The sequence below is a fragment of the Cebidichthys violaceus genome, unplaced genomic scaffold (assembly GCF_023349555.1).
Source record: "Cebidichthys violaceus isolate CVI_PGR_0920_01 unplaced genomic scaffold, fCebVio1.0.p SCAF_1, whole genome shotgun sequence".
In the NCBI taxonomy this organism is placed as follows: Eukaryota; Metazoa; Chordata; class Actinopteri; order Perciformes; family Stichaeidae; genus Cebidichthys; species Cebidichthys violaceus.
Genome location: NW_027176262.1, coordinates 5,542,773 through 5,556,929, shown reverse-complemented (window position 1 = coordinate 5,556,929; position 14,157 = coordinate 5,542,773). Strand labels below are relative to the sequence as shown.

Here is a 14,157-nt window from a genome sequence, read left to right as displayed (position 1 = left end):
AAGGTATTGAACTCACATTGGAGGGCTTCAATTAGCTTTACCTGGTTTCTATCAAATGGATATGACTCAGAGGGAGTGTGTTCACTTTGCCAAGCTGGGAGCTTTCATTCTTTCAAATTAGGTTTAACAACACTCACTGTGCACCTGGCAGTTCTGAAGGGTCTCTTTTGCATTTTAAATATTGGCTGGTTGTACTTCTTCTTGCATTTGACTTATTTTGTGTTTTACTTTTTCCCCCAAAGTCAAAGTCACAAAGTCCGAGTGGTCCATTTGGACCCTTTCTGACCTGCCTTTCTTTCAGAGGTCTCTAAATGGACAGCTTTCAAACTGATAGCACCTGACAATTGCTTCCCCCGACATACCACTTCACCCTACTCCCCATCTCTTCTTGTCCTCTTCCACATGTCTAAGCATTTTAACGACATAGGCTTCCAGGCATTCTCTGGCCTGGCTGAATTGATGGAGCAAGGGTCCTACAGAGCAGAACAATCTGCAGATTTCTTTTTTTTTTCTTTCTGGAAGGCAAAAACAAAAAAGGGGGAGGAGAACAATTGGGGGGGGGGGGGGGGGGGGGTTCTGAGGACTTGTGATAGGTCTGCTCAAGGATTCTCTCATTATTCTCCATTTTCAACAGAATCCTGCAATGAGTACAAAACATTTCCTATCTCTCAAAGTGGCAATTTGCCCATTTAATGCTTGCGTTATGTGGGCCTGACATCCTTTCATCCACCCTCTTTGCACTAATCTAATTCTTTTTTTTTCCCTTTTATATCTTGGCTGATAATTCTCACTTTATTTCCATTAAGCTTTGTTTGTTCACAGCGATCTGTTGCTGTAATTTATTAGAGCCGTCAGCTGTAAATGATGTGGCATGCCGACACGGCCCGGCAAATGGAGGCTCCCCCCCTCCCCCCCTTCCCCTTCTCCTTTTATGGAAAGCTGCCCTAGTTTTTTAACAGGGCGAAAGAGGGAGACATTACAATTAAGGTGGCGACATCGACCCCCTGGTGGCCATGCTCAGGGACCAGATGTCCTGTCAGAGAGATGCCGGCCCTCACCTCCAGGGAGCTCTCGGTTGAAATCTAGTTCATGTCTCAGTGGGGGAACACTACTGCTCCTGTTCCATCATTAATTCAAGGATAACAGATTCTGGGAGTATGAGCCTCATTTTTTTTTCTTCATTGTTGCCAATTGTCTCTGTTTTATTCACCGCCAGTTCCGCTCCCTCCATACATGCATGACGGTCAGGATGTTTATTGCTCAACTCAGTCGGAGCATCAGCATCTTCAAAGCATGATAACCACATGTACACTGAGACAGCAGAGGGATGTAATGGCTGTTGGTGGAAAAAAAAGGGGGAGCTTAATCAAATTAGAGACAGATTGCAATATCATCAGTACGTCTCTGAGATTCATTCTGCATTACCTGTTGAGGCCCATTCATGCATGCAACACATTTTTGGTTTGTCATCTTATTAATGATGGAAGAAATTAGCATGACTTTCCGGAAAGTAAACAGTCTGCTTGGCTTGCTAAATTGCTTTTTTGTTGTTGTTGTTCTCACCCTAGTCCAGGTTCAGGATGTTTGACAGATGCCCGCCTTATCAATGCTGTATGAAGTACATGTCATTTCCCTCACAGGAGGCATTAGAGGAAAATGCGATCACAAAGAGACCCCACAATCTTCACTATTTCATTTCCCAGCCCTGGATACTGCCTCTCTCTCTCATTTTGTCCTGTTCTTCTTTTGTACAAGGCAGCTGCTGGTTTTTGAGATGAAAGACACTTGTTTGGCAGCCTTCAAAGAGTCACAGAACTCTGAAAGTCACTTGTATTGCAGAGCCGTTCATTCTCCATTTTATATCCAATATGGAGGTGCTGATCAAAAGGATCAGAGCTGAGGGAGAAGCTAAAAGATGTCTGCTTTGGAGTAAACAACAACAATGCCAATCCCCAGACCCGCAGAAGGCTCTCTTTTAAGGATTGTCCTTCAGCTAATGCCAGCGGGAAGACATATCACTATTTTTGTATCTGAAGTGTCTTTGGTCTTGATGAATCTAAAGGATCAGAACACGTTATACTTATAGCTGTATTTTATTATTTATTTTTGCAATGTTAGAAATGAGTGTGGACAGATTGCGTAGTTTTTCTACTAGTCAATTTAGGTCCAATGTATTGAATACTATAATAAACTAATTTAACTGATTCTATACATCTCAAAGCAACAAAAACAAATGAGGATCGACGGTTGATGACGACAAGCCGTGAACTCTCCACTTATTGTGTGTGGAGCTCACCCATCTGGAGGGGACCGCAGCAGATCCAACATAAATGCATGAGACCGTTTCTCTATGTTTCAAATGAGGTTGTGTTGGAGTTTCTGCTGAATCTGAGCAAATTGCATTTTTTTTAATGAAAGCCTTGTTAATAATTCACACTCATAACCTGGGGAAAGTTTTGGGGCCAGAAGGTGGAGGACTGGAGGAATTGGGGGGGCGGGGGGGTCGAGAACACTCCTGAACATCATATATATATATATATATATATATATATATATATTCAATATATTACAGGGTTTCCCTTGAAAAAAACGTTATGAAGTGGTCTGAACCAAATCTGTTTAGACTAAGATAGGCAAACAATATGAAGTAATAAAATTAGCATACAATGAAAGTGAGGAATAATCGCATTTGCATTTCTTTGCACATGTGCGCAAATATTATACCGAGAGAACAAACACACAGGCATTAAGGATTACGGCTGCAAGACGCAGATATGTTTAATTTGTTACAAGACTGCTCTCCCTTTAGAGATTTTTCTTTCTTTCTTCTCCTCTAACTTCCTTTGCCGAGCGCTAGATATATTTGTTTACCTTGGAAGGCATTGTGTTGTCATTACCATCATCCGTCTATTGTAAGATAACATTGCCTTTCTGCTGAGAGGAAATCCTCTAGTCATCCCGAAAAAAAACGAGAACAAGTTTTACCTAAATGCTTTTTCTCCCCCCCCCAACGACACCATGAAATCCTTCAGATTTACTTTCTATGTTCCTCTTACTTCTCACTCTATTGTCTGTGCATCAGTAGTGACCATCTCCCTCCACATTCCCCTAGATAAAGAATGTTATATACAAAGACAGTGCATGGTCAGACTTAGATTTATATCACAAACCCAACCACCGCAGAGATCAGTGCTTTCAGGGAGACTACAAATCTTGGCAATAACACTGCTACCATTTTCCCCAAAACGCCTCATGGGTATCAGTGATGAAATGGGACCTAAATTGCAGTGAACCTGAGCACTGAGCCTCTCTAAACTAGATACACCTGTGATGATGATACTGCAGGGTGACCAGGATGCCAGCAATTGACAGTCCATTTTATTGCGAGTATCCCCTGGTCCTACTTCCTGCTCTTAACAGAAGATGAGTTGATCACGGCAGATCTGCCTATCCACCATGCCCATCTCGCCTGATGTTCGATCTTTGCAGGGCGCTGTCCACTCATCAGTCATTACACAGGCCTGTCTCTAGTAACATTATCGCTTTCGATAAGGCTTCAATAAACTGCGCATGGCTTTTAGGGCTCTCTCTCTTGCCACTCTAATCCAATCTCTGATGAGGAGTCTGTTCATCATCGTGCACCGCAGGCATTTTCTGTGTCGCTGTGCTCTTGGTTGCACAGGAAGTAATGGATGGCCCTGCCCTTGGTTCAGCCCAAGGCCTTCTGCTTCCTCAACTGTTGGACTTCAGGTTGCCTCAAATGGGTCTGCGCTGTGGTATTTTGATTTGATTAAATCAGGTTTAAAAGGTTAGAGACCGAGGGAGGCAAAAAGGCTTGCCCTGCCCAGTATTGCGAGCCAGTCCGATGCCATTTAGCATTGGGCGGCGGCCAAAGGAAAGTGGAAAACTGAAATGACTTCTGCGCTCCTTTGTGATTTGCACTAATGTCCCCCAGGGATTGAGCAATGACCACTGTGAATTTCCCCCCAGGACGCCAGCCAGATTGAAACCCCTGCCAACAGATTTGAAAGGATAGCAAATCATTTAAATTCCGCAATTTGCATTAGCATTTTTTCAGTGCCTGGGCCAGCCTCCACAATATTAAATTGCACTTGATAAAATAAAATAAAAATCAGAGAGTGCGACAAGAGCTCTTCAACCTCCAAATCAGCAAAGTGAATATTGGAGTGGCCTCTAAAAATTAATTACAGCATACTTTAATTCACTTTGTTTATTTTATCAGGTTTCTGACATCGGTTTCAGGATCCAGCGGAAAAAAAGAAAGAACTTAAGATAGAAGGCGCTGAAAGGTGCAGTGTGGCAGGGACCCAGAGCAGTGAAATCTATCTAAGGATTGCCGTTAGCTGATCCTGCTTGTGGCACCACATTATTATTGTGTATAAAAATAGGCTGCACATTAAAGTGGGCAGAGTGAATCCCAGCAGTACCATAATAAAGAATCATCAGACTCACAGGCTTGCAATCAATACAGCTATTTTCTTATATAAGGATATATGAATGTTTGAGAATCAATACAAACCTTAATTTGTATCATATTATAGAACCTACCAATACTGTTCAGCCCTCACTGCTCACACACTTCAGGGTTTCTTATCCGTTATTGTGCTCTGGCAGATTGCTCTTTGGTAATGCGAGTGAGGTACCGAATGTGTGTGTGTGTGTGTGTGAGTGTGTGTGTCTTTCAATACATGTCTTCTTCTGGGATGGCTGTGCCAGAAGAAGCTTTGCCTCGTAAAGAACTGTTATGACACAGAGCCACAGGGCTCACGCTGAATTCATCTGGGTCCAATAGAAGGATTTTCTATCAACATGCAAACCAAGCACCCCGTGTCAAAGATTTCCTACGACTGGTGATAAATTCTCCTGTATTCCCTCAACAAACACACAGATAGGAGCAGAGTTGGCGCAGTGCCAAGATTAGTGGTGTTGAAAGAGAGTTTTGTGGGGGAGGGGTCGTATGCAGGGCAGTTTCTGGCTCCAATGCAAACATTGCGATCTTCACTAGTGAATGGCCCTTTCTTCCCAATTGCCCAATTGTCTTAGTGGGACAGGCAGGTGGCTCCAAGCCTCATTTGGCATCTGGTGAAAAAAAAAAAAAAAAAAAGAAGAAAAAAAAAAACATGCACATCTACATAGTGTGTGGGAGAGTTGGGGGAGGGTGGCAGACATTTTTCATTTTCAAAGCTTCACATTCCCCCTTTGCGTATTTCAAAAGTTTTGGCTTCGATCAAGAGCAAGTTTGTGCTGCTATTGTGTCTGATGTGCTTCCCTGAATAAAACATCGTTTGGTTTCAGTGCCAGATCAAATAGCCTTTCAAAAAGCCATGCCTCTCACTATTGGTGTCTGGGTACCATAGAGGGAAATATTTTCTTATCCGTTTATAAAATAGAAGGTATCGAGCCCTTCCATTTAGCACTGCTGAGCACAATTCAGATGCATCTACTGAAATGGAAGCACACAAGTAGGGCGGTAGTGCCAGAGGCACATCAGCACATTTGACTGCCCCACACCATGGTGTTTTACAACTGTTCCCAAGAGTGGACTTTATTATATTGGAGTCCAGACACATGCAACAGCCCCAAGGTTTATTAACAAATGGAGGCACCGTACATGCGATCTTACTGCCACTGTCGATTTCAAAACATGCGCTGCAGTCGTAATGGCGGGCAGAGACACATCCGCATTCATTCACAGGTGAGAAGCTTCTCCCTCCCCTGATTCTGCTTGTACAAGTTAAAAGGCTGATTTGCATTTATATTGCCATTCAAGGCTTGCAGCTGTAATTATCGTGGCACAGTAGCAAATGCGCAGACGCTCGCATGCATACACACACCAAATGCATGCGAAAGCGTGCGGCGTGAGCCATTGTTGATGAGCCTTTGGCAGGAGAAGAGGAGGAGCGGAGGAGAAGACGGGCGACTTCATCCAGCGGTAATATTGAGCTGTCCCAGAAACTTCCCGCCAAACACTAGGAAGTCGTTATCAGATCAGCAACCCAATTCCTCAAGTGCCTCCTGTGCTGAAGCACCACATGCATCTTCTGCGCTCCTTCCTAACAGCCCTTCACAATCATGTCGATGCATTGGCTGGCTGGTTTACTCACAAATGTTTTCGAGTAATAGCGGGGAAACACAACACGACACAGGTCACGGCACCGTGCGGCGGACGGTCGGTGCTTGCATGTGATTTACTGCGCAGATAGCACTCACCCAGAGATCAGGACAAGTCAAATTATGCATGCATGTTTTTTTGTTTTTTTTACATACTAATTAGTCAAACATGGCAGGCAGGTTTCTGTAAACAAGCGGTTATAAAAGCTCTCTGCGTATACGTGTACATGACTGACCATGCATCAGCCTCTGAGGAGTATGTAACAACATACATAAGCGACCGTATTTCAAAATGAGGTCGGGGGTGTGTGCTCGGCATACTGCTCAGCTAGAGCGACAACACTAATCATGCACAAGTTATAAACCTTGACCTTCAGACTTAAAGCTGCACTGACCCAGGTGTCAAGTTTACGAATGAGGCGGATTTTCAATCAATTCCGTGTGACACGCTGAGTAATTCAATTGAATATTGTAATTATTAGTGAAACCGTATCTCTCCAAAGATAATATGTACTTCACCGGATTGTCTTCATGTATGCACATTTCCGTCACATACAAACTTTGGCAGATATGACAGAGCATGTTGCTGTCCTGTGAAATTGCCATTGACCAACTTGTTTTATGTGTGGCAATGCATGTTTATAACCCTAACCTGCCCGGTTACTGTAACAAGCTAAAATATGTATTTATTACAAACATCACAACTCTTAGCTTTATTCTAGATTGTAGTCTAAGGTAAATATAGTTTAAAATAATTGACTGTATCAGTATGAATACAGTTTTGAAAATGAATAGAAAAATAAAGGATAAAAAAGGGTAACATCCAAAATGGCAACAGAATTTTTGTTCAAACACTTTTGTTTTTTCAACATTGTGTTTGCTTGTAAAATGTGTGAGCAAAACGGTGGAAAAAAATATATCACCTGCATAACCTTGTTTTCTTGTTTGCTCACCTGTTTCCATGACAGACGTTGACTCAAACACAATGGTGTCAACCGTGCATGGTAACAAAGGTGCACTTTATTTCTAGAAATGCATCTCACAATAGCAGAACTCTGTGTTTATGGATCTTTTTCTGTGTTTTGAATGTGTCTTTTTCTCAACTCCATGCCTCTATATAGAATACCTCATGAAACAGGCAAAGCTATGGAACCAGAGGACCTGCTGGAGTCTGAGCTCAAGGAGTTTATGGTGAAGCTGCATGTTTTTGTCTGGTTTTGCGGGTGGCACCGGTGACAAGCATAAATAATAATTACATAGAAACAGCCAATCTTCTCGCTGATGGTCTCGTTTACTCATGTAGGTCATATAGAGACATCAGTAATAAAGTTCATTGAACTTGATTCGTGACTTCATTACATCACTAGAACTTTAATCTGAAGCAAAGACCACACTAGCAACTTACCAGGGAGAAAGAAAAACATAATTGGAATAACACAACATTAGCAAGATCTTATGAATCGAAAGAGGTATACATTTGAATAGCTGTTTCAATAAAGATGTATCGTTTCATCATAGGTTACAATAAAGAACAATAGTGTTGGATCTACAGTGTTGACATCGTCTTCTTCAGCGAGACCGCTAAAGTCCTATTATAACAATAACACTTACGTAGCCGATTTGTCAGACAATCCTCAATTAATTGACATATTATATAGTTTAGCTACTCACCGTCATTTGTTGTCCTTTTATGTTTTAGTTATCGCAAGGCCGTATTCAAAGGTGATATTTTGTATTCTTTGTAGAATATACAGTATATCTTTTTGTAGTTGTAAGATATATTTGTTTCCGAAGTATTGGAAATATGTTGTTCATTGTTTTTGATATAAAATAAAATGCATCGCGTTAATGGCTTTTTTTGTATTTCAAAACCGCACTGTGTTTGTTCGTGAATCGTAGAGCATTTGTAAAATATATTTTGTTTGTTCGTTAAGTTTTGGAAGGAAAGTAGCTCCATATGATCTCTATTTGAAAAAAAATTAATTCCACGCAACCCTGTGGGGAGAACTTTCATTCAGTTGAAAAAAGGGTGAAAAGTGATAAGCGAAGGCTGAAAGTGAGACAAAATGAAAAATTCCTCATTGTGAACGTCTTGAACAAAAGTCTTATTAATGCCTCAGGTTTGCGAAGCAGCTTTTTGACAAGAAAGGAACAAACTTTGTATTGTTACACGGTTTGAACCCACCTTGTTGAGCAGCAGTGTTCAACAGATCCCAGCAGCGAGTTAAAAATTCTATCTATCAAATCCTTGGCTAGGTAGGAATGGGATTAGCAGAAAATAGACACAGTCAAGCTAAAAACACCAACATTTTTTTTTTCTTTAAGCCCCGCTGTGCCGATGCTTTGTCCTCTCCAAGGAAAAATAACACAGTATGATCCACCACTACTCTACAGCACCCCCACAACTTAGCACACACAGCCCCGTGGAGCCGACTTTAGTCGCTTTACTTGTTGTTTCATGTGCATTAAACTGCAATTTAGAAGCCATTAATCCATCCCATAATCTGTTACCAAATAAAATCCTGACTAGGGTTAGAAAGGGCTTCCGCACAATTCCCTACACTTAACGGCCCTCTTACATGCTTCCCAAAAATCACCAACTATGGCTCTTCCTGTCGTCCAAGGATAAAGTCTCAGGTGGATGGAGACACCTCAATAAAGAATGAAGAAGTCCAGCTGCTAACCCCGTCTTTGCAGGTGACCCAGTGATCACAACAGCATCTGGTTGAATTACTTAACACTGCCGTCCAACGGACATGTAATCCGGGATAATGCCCTTTTGCTGAGTGCTCCAATCTGGATAAATTCATCCCTGAGGAATGAGATCCAGCAGCAGGGTCTCAGGGAGAGAGGAGATGAGGCGCTTGGGGGGTTGATTGGTTGGTACTAAAGAAAACTGTTGGGGCTGGTAAGAGAGTCTTCTAGATGGATAATGAAGCCCGACTGTAAACAGCTTGATTTTGTTGACTGGCTGCAAGAGAGGAAGCAGATCATTGCCTGGTTTTCCAAGAACACTCCAAACTAATCATATTCCCTTCCCTGGCTGACCTGAATCCTGAAATGAGGCTTCCATCCAGTACTGCAGTCACCGGATATACTACTGTACACTTACTCAAATTCTGCATTTTTAACTTGGCACTGCCTGCAACTGAAAGATTTGGAAGGGTGCGCTCTTACATGAACACATGCCCATCTCTTTGTTGTTTTGATATATTTATAGCGTTAGATAAAGTCTTAGCCAAAAACTGACTTTTCTTGAAAACAGCATATCTCGTTGTTTTGCGACAACCACTGCCAAACATTGGGGGACTTACAAGTTCCAGCTGTCCAGCAGCAGCCTCTTAGATTATTTATTCATATGTTTACTTATTACCATAAATATCCAACAGGGCACTCGGCTCAGAGGGATTACAGGGGGCTTAATCTATCGTGGCACAGAAATGAGCAGGGGTCACAGCGGCTGAGGTGACTTAAGCGGGCTAGCCTTGATGGGACATGAAGCACAAACAAGAAAACAAACTGCATGCCACTGGGAACCCATCACAAACTGATGGCATCATCTGTCACTCACGGTGTTTGTATGGCATAATCCAGACAGGATTAGCATTACTTATACCAACTGCCATGTATGGTGAGGGCAAGTCATACAAACAGGAAAGGACACGTCCGTGTTTCTTACCAGGCTTGTACCAGACTCCTGTCTGAATACAGACATATTATTTAGTCTGTGTTCTAAGTTTTAAGTCATCTTACTCGAGCTGGAAATATGACTCATGGTTTATGACGACATGCAGGAAAATGTATATTGGTTTTATCATTCTGATAGAATGGGGATAAATCAATTGAATACCTCTGAGTCATCATGGTCATAATCTGTCCATAAAACTGCAGTGTGCCCTGCTTACAAATAACTATTCATAATAATGAGGCAGAAAATTGGTATTTATGTTTGAGTAGTGTTGTGCAACGTAATGGGCCGTATCTCTTTTTTCTTTCCCTTTGGAGAAGTGAGGATGATTTCTCCGTCTATAAAAAATCCACACATCCAGACATGACATTGGAAAGACATTTAATTATACTTTGGTTGAGAAATATGTATCAAAGCCTGGCGCCCATGAAAAGCGGATTTAGAGTCGTCAGTCAGCAGTTAATAGACAGCAGTAAATGAAATTGGGGCTGTTGGGGGTGCTAAGACATGCTTTCCAGGACTAAGAAACAGCTTAGTCTGGCTGGGTGGTGAAATCGGGGTTTCTGACACGAAGGGCTGGGATTTAATGAAGGCGATTGGGCGAGATTTGGAGGAAGATTGGGATTTCATTCCTGTGCAGCAGCACTGCCCCTAGTGGGCAAACCTCGAGTCGAGGAATAGTCAAGATTCAATTTCCCTGAGACAGTGGACCAAAAAGCAAGTGGCCGAGACAGTTTCCATATAAATTTCACAAGGTGTCATTCAGAGAAGAAAAGCACAGAGAAAAGAGAGACGCAGAGGAAAAGAGGCGGAGGGAGAGAAGAACTGAGCCCATACACTTAACAATGACAATGTGTGATTTTTCTCAAGCACATTTTCTTCAGAGCCTGGCACATCCAGGACAAGACTATTCTTAAACTGCCCCTCCTCCACCGGGACATCATGCTCTCACATAAATTACCCTTTCCCCCCACCCGCGACAGAGGCTTGGGTTCTCAGTCACAGTGCATCGCAGGGCAAAAGAATGAAGAAAAAAAAAAAAAAATTGATTGGATCGAAGGGGAAAAATGGGTGAGAGGTGGTGCGAGGAGATGGACGAGGTCCTGGATAAGTTTGGCCTGAGGTGAATGTGTTCCAGGAGTCTCCCAGATCCTCCTGACTGCTGCTGTGTCATCTGTCACTGGCAGGAGAGGTGACAGCGAAAGAAAAGGTGCCCTCGATGAGGTAACAGCGCAGTCGGGAGCGTCTCGCAGCAACTTTCCTCCTGCTAAGTCTCCCTCTCTCTCTCTCTCTCTCTTTTTTTTTTTTTCTTGCTCCACACCAAAGTTGAGGGAGGAAAAGTGCCCAGTGCCTCTGCATACGGGCCGACTCTTCTCTCTTGCTCATTCTCTCATTTCTCCCCGTCTTTCTGGCGCTCTCGCAGGATAACTGCGTCTAAGTATATGACTGCTATGGCCGCAACTCCCCTCCGTCCCCCTGTTCATAAAAATGAAATTGTTTTCTGCAGCTTTTTTGCTGACTCCGACTCGGCACATAAACAGACCCGTAATTTGTTCAACGACAGTAAGCTACAGGGAAGCACTTTTTTTTTTTTACTCCTCGGAGGCACGCATAGAGTGTTATCCCCTGTTTACCTGGCGGGGAAAGAAGTGTTTTATTTTATGGTAATAACCCACTGTGCTGAAATACACAGCAATCCCTTCTCATTCCAGTTGCAGCAGTCGCCTCATTCCAGCTGCTGCTGCCGCAGATATGGTGTTCGGTTCTCCTACAACCCGGGCTAAGCCTGTGATGGCATGTGAATGGAAATGTGATTGTCACAGAATAAAAGTCAGAAACAATGTGTGCATGGCAATAAATCAAACCCCCTCTGTGGTTTTTATGTATAATATAACTAGGACGTGATACAAGGAGTAAACTTGCAAAAAATGGGGAAAAAAAGCAGTGCAATGCAGCCGAAGTAAGTTGTGGATAGAAAAACTCAACAGATGCTGAACAGAGTGTAGGAGAAGAGACTAATGACTGATCATGTATATCTGCGTCACAGTACGCACAGATGGTACAGAAATACTTGACAATGAAAGAAGAGGGAGAGAATACAGCAAAGCAGCCCCATCAGTAACGCTTACAGCCTCAACACCGCGTCTGACGTACTATAACTGCCCCGTAACGAAGGCCGCGACCTAGAGGGGAAAGCGTCCATCGCCTTGACTCTGTCCAATCTCTGGGTGGACAGCTCGTGCAACTGTCCCAGGTCACGCACAGCCATAAAGAAGTCATAAAGAAAACAGATAATACAGCTGACACCATCTCTGGAAGAGACCTACACCCGTTAAAGCACGGGAGAAGCAAAGGGAGAAATAGAAGCGGCATCACTCCAGTCTTTTTCAAATTAGTCGGTGCTGATATTATCAATTTATTCTCGTTTCTTCATGAAAAATGAGCCAGCGGGGGAGTAGAATCACAGCAAATTGTTCTATTTGATGAGTGGTCTTTTATTTTATGTATTTAAATGTGACAGGCTTTAAATAAACATCAACGGTTCAATGCCGTAGAACACGTTCTTGTGTTTTTTGTTGTCGTGTTAGCGACTTTGAGCTTTAAATTTCGACACAACGTGTCAACAAACTGAGACCTCGTATTCGGAGATTTTGCCTTTTCTGTGAAAAAGGTTACAACTCCCTCTGGGACACAGCTCAACACGCACACACACACACACACACACATATAGACACACAGACAGTGCCTTCCTGAGAATGTAGTCCGACGCGACGGGGTCACGCTTTGAAAAAGAGGTGGCCCCTGTGTCATTGACCCCCCCCCCCCGAACCCTGCGGAGCGTAAAGCAGGGCGCTCGCTGTGGAGCTGACAAATACCCACTGTCGGATTCAGCCCCGTGTGTGTCCGTTTCATCCGAATCTCACAGACACCACAGAGGTAGAGTTCTGCTGTACTTTTTACTCCACCTCTATTGTCTTCCAAAGACAACCACCTGGTGGCAAGCTCGGGAAACAACTAATCCATCCTCATTCTGTCCACAAACAGACTGTCTAGGAATAAAAATAACGACAGCGGATGCCGTCCAAAGGGCTGGAGCTGCCAAGCTTTACTCATGAGTCTGCCTTCCAAAAGCGCTTTGCCGTGAACTTTTTCTCTCTCTTTCCTTTTGCCCAGACCCCCCGCAGTTAGACTCAACGGGGAAGGGCTGTCATTTCAAAACAATGTGACTCAGGACTGAACGCTTGACTGAGCTGATCCAGGGTTAAAGGGCTCCGTTTGTGCGCGTCAATGTGTGGGACAGCAATATAAAGCCTGCATAGGAAGTATTTAACTTGTCTGGTCTGAAGCCTCCGATGAACTGATGGGAAAGAGCGCAGCGTACAACTATTTACAGCCCCAGGACAGCCACAAACACTTTTTTCTTCTAATTTCCTCCTTCCTCGTTAGGCATCAGACCTAACAGTGCACACAGGAGCGCTATAGCATAAGCGTGTAAACACAACGACGGTAGGATGAACTCAGACATCACAGCAAGATGAATTTGGAGACATCGTTCCCAGCCAGCAAGTCACACAGCAGTCACAAGCACGCGAGATGTGATGAATAAGCAACTTAATCTGGAAAACTTACCATGTCCGGAGATCCACAGGAGCAGAAGGACCCAAGGGATCATGACTGTGGAGTGGTGAGGGCAAAACCTACGAAAAACAGTGGGCGAGTGTGAAATTGAAGTTGGCAGGCACAAACACATGCACGAGATGAGACAGTGCTCCTCTGTGCTTGCTTGGGGGGGGACGGATGCTACGGTCCCTCAGTGGTGTCTCCTTTTACCAGTGGAAGGCTGGTAGTCTGTCTTCACTTCAGTCCGTCTCTTCTTCTGCCGATTCCTCCTCTCCTCTGTCTCTCTATGAGTCTCCTTCCCGTCTGTGTTACTCTTCAGAGTTGTCGGCGGTCAGCGCTGCCTCGCACGCTCTCTTGTTGATGTGAGCCAGTAGACTTTCTGTGTCTCCGCTACTGACTCTGAGCGCACACACACACACACACACACACACACACACGCTCACTCTTTCTCTCTCGCTCACACGGTTTCTCGCTTGCCCATCCATTCTCAGTCTCTTCAGCCCTCACTTGCCCCCCCCCCGCCCCCTCCCCCTCCCCCTTTGCTTCTCTCTCATGCTCTCTCTCTCTCTCTCTCTCTCTCTCTCTCTCTCTCTCTCTCTCTTTCTCTCTCTCTCTCCCTTGCTCCACCACTCACATCACATAGCAGACACAGTCAGGGGATGGAGCTCCACAACTAGACTCCTCCTTTCCTCCCTCCCTCCGTCTCTCTCTCTCTC

The 14,157-nt window shown here is 43.8% G+C and overlaps 1 protein-coding gene across 12 annotated transcripts in view; it reads right to left on the bottom strand.

The window, feature by feature from the left end:
• Nucleotides 1-13,936, bottom strand: part of kirrel3b (kirre like nephrin family adhesion molecule 3b) — a 154,911-nt gene extending 140,975 nt beyond the window's left edge. For 11 of the 12 annotated variants that reach the window (XM_068707560.1, XM_068707569.1, XM_068707622.1 and 8 more), the window contains exon 1: nt 13,451-13,936. In XM_068707560.1, coding sequence (XP_068563661.1) covers nt 13,451-13,571 — 121 coding nt within the window. In that variant the 5' untranslated portion in view covers nt 13,572-13,936. The remainder of the gene's footprint in view (nt 1-13,450) is intronic. The other variant, XM_068707613.1, reaches the window with a different exon arrangement.
• Between the last annotated feature and the right edge of the window lie 221 nt (nt 13,937-14,157).